Raw genomic sequence first — 9285 nt, 5'->3', positions numbered from 1 at the left:
CCTTTTTAACTTATGAGTACAAGTAGGTTTCCCATTATTTTTTCGAGCTCTTTTAAGAGTTTCTTTTATTAGAAAAACATTATGAATGGTCGATTGAGTATTAATTTAATTGACATCGTTATTTTTGTCAATATAGGACAACATGAATTCGAGTACGCTAAAGCGCATTATTTTTTTTTTTAAAAGTTAGAAACTATGAATATTTCTAGACATTGTATAAAAAAATAGATATGATGCAAATTTATAATGAAACTAATGTTGTATAAAAATGATGAAAAAACTTCTCGGAGGGGCATCTAAGCATTGACAGATGCTCTACAAATGGCAGCTCGTATACGAGTTTCATTCATCCATTCAGTCATTCTTTTACATTCTTTCGCTTCGTATATTATCCAAATTTCACACTAATTCAACAACAATTCAGGATATTGCAGTATACTGTTCCATTCAAGTAAAGTCATTGTATTAGACAATTCATGTAATTAGAGTTTATGAATGCATTATTGAAGTCAAAGACAAATCCCAGGATAGCAGGTAGAGGCCTTGTTCTCCCAGTCAAATGGGAAAATATTATTAGTAGTCCTTGTTAAGTATTAACCATTCATTTTAAGTCCTTCAATCATTCAAATAAATGAAAATTTTGTAATTTTTGACCCCTCCTAAAAATTAATTATATAATCTAAGTCCTTTTTGAATAAAATTTTTATCTCCGGCCCCCTCAAACTTTTAAAATCTTATCTTGATCCCCCTTAAACAAAATTTCTGGCTTCGGCCATGATTGAAGTGATTATTTCATGCTAAATACATACTAATAGTGAATAATACATGAATTTAAGCAAAGCAAATGTTTTTCAATTAAAGATGAAACAATATATATAGAAAAAAGCTTAAAAATCTTAGTAGTAGATTAGAAAAAGAAAAAGGAAGGGCTAAGTTTGTTAGCTTGTTAGCACACACATAATCATCACCTAGAAAATAAATAGTCCAAAATGAAAATTTTAAAATAATTTGTGTATAGCATCATGAGCAATCAGCCTTTGAACCATTTTTTTTCTTAGCAGAGTGACTGCTCATGATGTTATAACGTTTCCATCATGAAGCTCTTCCATTTGATCATCTCTACCTAAGTACTTACTTTTTTTGTTGCTTTTTTTTTCTTTTAAGTGTGCTTTGCTATAGCCTTTCCCAAAAACCCTAATACGTCGACTTATCGGAATCCGCCACCCAAAGACGGAGGAGCCCAATAATCGGCTCCATTGTCGCTTCCGACTTGAAGTGTACATGATATCGGAACCAAGCATAGCCCTCTACTCTTTAGGTTTTTCTTTGGTTCTTCATTAGAATCCTACAAAATGGAAGAGGAAACTAATGATGTTGTTTCATGTTATGTAATATATGTTTAACTCGAAAATCTAATATGATTAACTTAAATTTGAATTTGACTTTTAACTTGATTTAACCATAAAACAAGGGTGAAATCAGAAAATCTATATTGGAGGTAGGGCCAACCATAATGGAGACTAAGGGAGGCCTTGGCCCTCAAATTTTTTGAAAATTTTCAAATTTTCACTTGAAATTTGTTGAAAACTAGTTTGGCCTCCCAAAATTTTGAAAATTTTCATTATGCCTCATAATGTTTTTTAAAGTTTTTTCAAAAAATTCATTATAAACTCTTAAAATTTTTGAAAATTTTATTTAAACCTTCCAAAACTTAGTCCCAAATCTGCCACTTATTAGAGAGCTCAAAAACAGAATTATCAAAAGCCCAAGGTAATATGCAGGAAAGGAGATTGGAGCCCTTGCACACCCTCTTCCCTATGCCTCGTGGTCATGACTCATTTAAAAAATGATCCGAATTATGAAATAGTCTAAACTTAAAATGATTTAAATTCAAAATTATTCAAACTTAAGAGCCAACTTCAAAAATATCCAAAACTCACATGCCAAACTTAAAATGACACAACTTGAAAAATCCACTAGAAATCCGAAATGACTTGAACAAAAAATTACCTCAACTGAAAACAGACCCAAACTTTGAAATAATCTAAAACTAAAATAACCCGGAATTTTCAAAACTCGAATAGAAACAAATAGAGGCTTTAGTGAAGAATTACCTGAAGATCAGCAGGACTACCTTTCCTCTTCTTCATGCATTTTTCATTCAACAGCTAAACAAAGAAAAGATGGCATCCATCAAATTAAATATTGGCATTTCAATTTATTTATCAAACTTTATAAAGCATAAACATTTTTCTTTTAGAGACTCTCTTTATTGCTTTGCTTTAAATAAAAAACAATTGAAGTTCCTTTGAGGTAATGGATCCTATAAAAGGTTAATTACCTGACCAGGGTCTTCAGGAAATATACAATTTCTCTCCCCTTGAACCTAAATATGAAGATATTATAATTAATTATTATCAATAGATCGAACTGAAATTGAGCTTAGTAATACTTGATTCAAACGGCTCACAAGTCTTATCAAGCTTTTCATATTTTGATATTATTAAATTATATTATTGCTATTAATATTTATTATTAACCCTAAGCTTAATTATCGAGTCAAGTTAAAGTTTGAATACAAAAATTGATAAATGAGCTTACTCGAATTTAAAAACAAATGTTCGATCAAGCTCGAATTGAATATCGAACTTTAAATTTCAAGTCGAATTTAAACTTTACGATATTCAAACTCGATAAAGCTCGATTACACGAGACAGCTAGAACCTTAATCAAAACTGTCTTTTTATGTTTTGAGAAATTAAGGAAGATATAGTTTTTTTTCTTACAGATTGTTGCTGCTGCCTCATATTTCCTGATGATCCATCACTGCTCAAGTACGGTAAGCTGAGAGCCTACATTCAAGGCGGATGAATGAACATGTATATATATACAAAATGAAAAAGAACAATAATATTTAGTAGTTCAATAAAAATAAAAATAAAAAAGACCATATTGTGAGGACTGGAAACAACTTTAAAAACAGTGTTGGGTGGTCCATGCTCCATTGCAAATATATATATTATCATATAATTATGAAAATTTATAATAAAAAAATTCATTTTTGATCACTCAATATTTTATAACTTATAATTATAACGAAAAAAAATTACTAAAAGAACGAAGAAAAATCACCTCAATTTGACTCTGAAGGAATCTGATGTAGCCAATAGCTTCTAACAACACAGAGGCTGTGTCAGTCTGCAAAAGTGAACGGCACGCAAACCACAACCAATGTCATTTTTATTTGTCATTATTTGCTTTACTTAAAGTGAAACTAAAAAGAAAAAAGCATACTTTTTGGTATAATTTGGGTTTAATCCCTCTACTATGCTAAAATTTCATATTTCAACTTTTTCACTTTAATTTGGTATAATTTGGGTCCTTTCTTCTTGTAGCTTAATAACACTGTTAGTTGCTACTTAATGACTATGTTAGGACCACGTAAAATCAGAGGCAAATACAACTGGGCAAGCAGTTGCCTTCCTCTCAAAAATGAAAAATTGCAATTCAATCTCTTTATAAATGACGAAATTATAGGTTATATGGTACAATTGCCCTTTTTCTCCCAAAATGAAGAAGAAAAAAAACGTTTTTTCCTTTGAAATATGATGGAATCATATTTTAATATGATAAAAATTATATTTTGACCATTCAATTCTGACACCCTAAAAAAAATTTCTGGATTAGCCCCAAAATCCAATCATGTCAAGCAATTTCACTACTTTAACTATAGCAACTAAACGTGTTATCAAGTTAGACCTAGTAAAAGTAATTATAAACGTAAAAATACCAAATTATCTCAAATTAAAATAAATGAATTAAATCTAGAATTTCACCATAATAGAGGGACTGAAACCGAAATTAAACTATTCATCAAAATGATTGCAATTAACTGAGTTAAAACATGATTTTTTATTTTTTTATTTTTATTTTTGCAAATATCTAAAGCTTTTTATACCTTCCCAAATGGTGAAACAAGCTGGTGAAGTGCTGTGATTCTGTCTCCTAATTTTTCTTTCCTCACCTGCCATATAACATTTATATATATACAAGTCAGAAAAAAGAAAAGGTTGGTGAATAATTTACTATTTTACTTTCACTTAAACTATATTCTCTTTTTCATACATTAATAGAATATGATAGTTACAGCAAAAAAAAAAAAAGAATCAACCCTCTAGAAATCGACAACCAAACAAGGACAACAGGTTTTACCACCCCACATGTATTTTGTGTATGTATACATATATATATGCTTGTGAGTGTGCGTGCAATCTGTATTGAGATAAAAAAAAACATATATTTAATTATATAAAAATTATGATAAAAGTATTATAGAAGTCTTTGTACTAGAAGTTGGATTATATTTTTGCCCTTTTACTCAAAATATGTACAATTTAGTTCCTATGCGTTAGACCAAAGAACAAGTCGGTCCTTCTGTTAAGAATTTCATGCATTTCTATGGTTAAAAATTGTTTCATATACATCGGCATGAGGTACACATGACACGCCATGTGTCATTATCTAGCTAGTTTTTATTAGTGCAAATGGATGAAATTTTTAATAAGAAGAACCAGTTTGCTCTTTGAACTAAATGTACAAAGACTAATCCATCTATTTTTTGAGTAAAAGAAACAAAATACAATATAAACTCTTAATATAAAATCAAATACTTTTACCTAAAAATATTTTTTTTCTTTTTTTTCTTTTTTTTTTTTGTTTAGTACATAAATCGCACCTTGAAAGTAGATTGAGTTGCAGAAGGTTGAACCCTAGTTTTCTTCAATGCCCCACCACTTGCAGTGCAGCTATTACACTACACAAACACCCAAAAAGAAATTAATCAAAGTAAATATGAGCATTTTGATGGTAAAATTATTATGAAGGTCCCTATACTAAGAGTTAAATTGTATTTTATCATTTATTCAGAAAAATAGACAAATTATTCCTTATATATTAAATGAAAGAGTAAACTATTTATTTTTTAAAATTTCATCCATTTATACTATTAAAACTGGCTTAACTGATAGAATAATTAGACAATTATATTGACATGAAAAACCAGTTTTTAACAGTAAAAAAGAGTGAAAATTTTATCAAAATGACCTATTTTTAACAGGAACTAACTTACCAATTTTTTGAATAAATAAGGTAAATTACAATATAACTCCTAATACAAAAGCCTAAATTTGATCATTGGAATTTTTGGGTTTTAAAAAAAATAAAACCCTAACTTTGAAGCCCTAAAAATACCTCAGGTGATGGATCCATTAATGGTGGGTGTTGCCTTGTAGCGGTATCAGCTTTGATGTTGCTTGAAAAATCCAACATGTTGCTGTTGAAACTTGTTGTTACACAGGATTTTGGTGATGAAGAAGCAGTAGCCATGGACCAATTAGTTGTTGCTTTAGATCCTTGATAATGATGATGATGATGATGGTAATCTTCATTTGCATGGCCATACACATAGTTTTCTTGTTTCATAACATTATTATTACCAGTTGAAGCTTGGTGTTGTAATGCTGTTGCTTGTTCTTCTCCCACCAGTCCTCCCCTACAAAGAAAAAAGATACATACATGATACATGGTAACATGACATAAATTCATACATACATGCATGTTTCATATATATGGGGTTCAAGAGAGTTACAAGAGTAATTGACTCCATGATTCAGGAACCTCTTGGTTATTATTATCATGCCATGAAGAAGAAGAAGAAGTGGAAGTAGGGATGAGTTGAGGGAAGAAAGTAGCAGCAGCCGCCGCTGCCGCCGGTGGTGGTGGTGGCTGTGGTGGAGGGAAAGGGAAGAAAGGGGAAGCTGTTTGTTGATGATGATGATGAGTTGATGGTGGTCGCATGGCGTTGTTGATGCTCCACCAATCAGGGTTTCCGGCCATTAATTGTTGCACTGGTGAGCTCTGCAACACTCCTTGGTTCATGGCCTATGATGATGATGATGATGATGATGATGATGATGATGTTGATGATGTTAGTAACTAGAAAAACTCTCTGTTGCTCCTTATTTTTTTTCTTTCACTTTCATAGCTCCCAAACAAGTCTTTGCAGAGAAACTTTGAGAGTTTATAAATTTTGTGGTTTAAGTAGAGAAGGGAATTTAAGAGAAATGATGATCCTTTTTCTCTCACAGTTCTATTACATGAGAGAATTTAAATCATTGAGGCTTTTGAGTTATTTTATTATTGCTTTGCCTTTTTCTTTCTTTCTTTTTTTCTTTATTATTTTATGTTATTTCTTTTCTTTGTTTGCCTTTTTTTTTTTCTCTACTTTTGCTTTCTCAAAGTGGGACAGAAAAGGTGGAACCAATTCTCAATTTTTTAAAAATTATGAGTTAATATTTGATACACTAATAATAAATTATTAATTCGTATTTAATATATTAATAATTTTAATATAATTATTAAAATATTAACAAGAAATTACGTGTTAAATCCACTTTATTAATTATTATGTATAATAATTAATTATCCGTGTGAATCTTCAACTCTAATGATTCACTAATTATAAAAATTACTTAAACATATCGCAAATATATAATCACAAATAAATACATCAAAATTCAAAACTTTTCAAAAATACCTAATAATTAGTCTTAATATAGAAAATCGCACACAACAAATACGTAAAAAAATTACAAATATTTAAGAAATTAATCGTAATGGATAAGAAGTGATTAAATGCATATTTAATTGACAAGTACCTTTTAAGATGAGTTAATAAAATTATACTATCCAATTATCAATAACTTGACAGATGAGCAAATTTAGTCAATAGGCTAAAATGACAATTATTGGATAAATATATATAGAGTCACAATTATTTGATGGGTTAGTGATTATTGATTATATAAATAAATTATGTCATTATTTTCTATAGAATTTTCTTTTTAGATTTTGAAATTTTAATGATGTTATTATGATGAAATGATTAATTATAATAGATTTAAAAATACAAAAATACTACTAAAATGCATAATATATATTGAAAATATTGGTTTAATATATAATTTGATACTCGAGTTTGACACTTTTCTTTCTAATATGGTACTTGTGTTATTTTTGGTCCAATCTAATACTTATACTTAACAAATTTATATATTTTGGTATCTAAAGATAATAGTATTGACTTTTTATTGGTTAATTCAGGTTTTAGGGTTGATTTGATGAACGTTAGGTGCTAATGTTATTAGGTTTGAATTTTTATGATTTTGTTAATAGAATAAATTTAGTGTTAATTGTGAATTTGTTTAATTGACGTTTAATTTATAAAATATAGTCTTGTGGATGTGATTTAATTTGAGTTTTAGAATTATTTTGATGAAAGCTAATTTCTAATATTATAGCTAATTATGAATTTTCATCAATTCAACTCTAAAACTCAATTTAAACATTAAAAAGTTAATATTGTTACTTTCAGGTACCAAAATGTATAACTTTTGTTAAATACAATGAGGAAAAAAACACATGTACCACCTTTAAAAAAGTGTCAAACTCGGTACCAAATTGCATACTAAACCTATAGTATTTGCAATTAATTGCATTTCAACACTTTATTAAAAAATTTAAAATTATAAATAATTATAATTTTTAAAATAATGTAACATATAATTTATTGACTATATAATATATATATATATTAATGTTTACAGGTAGGTAAGCTAGCTCTCCATCACCATCTTTGGTGTGAATATGAGAAAAAATATGATATCTTAGTTGAAGTTAAGATTGGATTTGTCATTTGTGGTTTCCTTAATTATATTTTTGAGGTTACATTGCAAACTTTATCTAAGTTTCATAAAAGATATATATTTATTATAATTTTATGTAACAATTAAATAAAATTTTGGCTGGTATAAGTGGGGATTTGGCCCCAAAAATAAATAAAAAATATTTAATTTAATCCCTTATTAAATAATGGAATTTTAAGTTAATATTTGGTAAAATTATATTTTAAGAATTTTAAAATAAATATATATATATAATGTATTTAAAAATGATGAAATTATATATTAATAAATTAAAAAATTATATTTTAACCTCTTAAAAATTATAATTTAATTCCAGTCCATTAAAAAAAATCTGATTCCACCCACCAGTAAAATGGGTTAAAATTCATACTATTTTAGGCTCAAATCACATCATATGTGAGTTTGTATTAAATTTTATAGGAATAGCAAAAAATAAAAATACCTTTGTAATAATATAATTTACTTGTATAAAAATGATCAGTAGTCATTTTCCAATTAAGTTAGTACTTAATTGATTATGACGTCAACTCAATTAGGGATTTTAAGTATAGTATCGATATAATATGTTGCAACCATAATATAATAAGAATTATTTATGTTGAATACATTGTCAATTGATCAAATAGTGACCTCATGGAAAAAATTGAAACTAAATTCAAATTGCCTTTAGCTTTTCTGATGTATTACAATTTAATTCTCAAGGTTTTTAAAATAACATCATTAATCAAATTAGTTAAACCATCAATTTTCAATTCAACCAATTCGATAGATTAGTTTTGTAAGACCCAAATTTTACCCGGGACCCAATAAAACTAAACCCGAATTAAACCTAGCCTATTATCCAGTTACAAGCCCAAACCCAATTTTGGCCCAACCTAATCCCAACCCAAACAAAAAAAAAAATAAATAAATAAAAACCTTGGCCACCTACTCCACCACCTTTGTTGGCCACCCACCTTGGCCACCAACTCCACCACCCTTGGCCACCTAAACCACCCCAGCCACTCCACTTGTAAAATTTGGCTATAAAAGCCATTCAAGACTTTGTTTTAAGAGGGGGTTTTTGGTTTTTGGAGGAGGATTGTTCTTTGTTTTGGAGGAGGTTTTTTTTGTTTTTTGGAGGTGTTTTTTGTTTTTTGGAAAGAAGGTTATTTTGTTTCTTGGAAATGCTAGTTTTGGAGATTAATCAAAGATTAAAGCAAAAGAGGTTTCTTTTGTCTATTCTCATCTTTAGTTCTTTGTTTGTTTATTGTTTTCCTTTCAATTTTATTTTGTTTTTTTATACTGAAAGTAAAAATAAAAGTAAGAAGCTTACCCATATTTTTATTATCGAAAAGGTTTTTTGAGGTCCCCATTGCAGTGTGTGGTGGCGATGATGTGCCCGTCGGGTCCATGATCAAGCAAAGCGGACCAACTATTGGATTTAGAAAAGAGGAGAAAGAGAGTTGAGAGCTTTGTTTTATTATTTTATTATTTTTACTATTATTTATATTATTATTATTATTTCTCATGTATATATTAT

General features: G+C 28.6%; 1 protein-coding gene across 2 annotated transcripts; it reads right to left on the bottom strand.

The window, feature by feature from the left end:
• Positions 1–830: 830 nt before the first annotated feature.
• LOC108467043 (transcription factor bHLH68-like) lies at positions 831–6243 on the bottom strand. Of its 2 annotated transcripts, XM_017767506.2 has the most exons (9): positions 5648–6242; positions 5251–5551; positions 4736–4813; positions 3959–4024; positions 3133–3198; positions 2787–2852; positions 2342–2386; positions 2115–2168; positions 831–1345 (listed from the first exon to the last, which is right to left on the bottom strand). In XM_017767506.2, exons 1-9 carry the CDS (start codon positions 5935–5937, stop codon positions 1208–1210), a joined length of 1104 nt encoding a protein of 367 aa, XP_017622995.1. In that variant the 5' UTR covers positions 5938–6242; the 3' UTR covers positions 831–1207. The 2 variants fall into 2 exon arrangements, with proteins under 2 accessions (XP_017622995.1, XP_017623003.1); XM_017767514.2 differs by lacking the exon at positions 2342–2386 and having other exon boundaries at positions 5648–6243.
• Positions 6244–9285: the final 3042 nt, after the last annotated feature.

The sequence above is a fragment of the Gossypium arboreum genome, chromosome 7 (genome assembly GCF_025698485.1).
Source record: "Gossypium arboreum isolate Shixiya-1 chromosome 7, ASM2569848v2, whole genome shotgun sequence".
Taxonomy (NCBI): domain Eukaryota; kingdom Viridiplantae; phylum Streptophyta; class Magnoliopsida; order Malvales; family Malvaceae; genus Gossypium; species Gossypium arboreum.
The sequence above is the reverse complement of the archived record's forward strand: the minus strand, read 5'-3'. Positions and strand labels throughout refer to the sequence as shown.

What these genes read in the sequence shown, in the direction of transcription:
- LOC108467043 (XM_017767506.2), bottom strand. Translation starts at nt 5,937, where the DNA reads ATGAACCAAGGAGTGTTGCAGAGCTCACCAGTGCAACAATTAATGGCC. An exon ending in TTCCTGAAGACCCTGGTCAG is followed by an intron (nt 2,169 to 2,341) that starts GTAATTAACCTT and finishes TTCTTTGTTTAG; the next exon opens with CTGTTGAATGAAAAATGCAT. An exon ending in GTAGTCCTGCTGATCTTCAG is followed by an intron (nt 1,346 to 2,114) that starts GTAATTCTTCAC and finishes TCCATTTTGTAG; the next exon opens with GATTCTAATGAAGAACCAAA.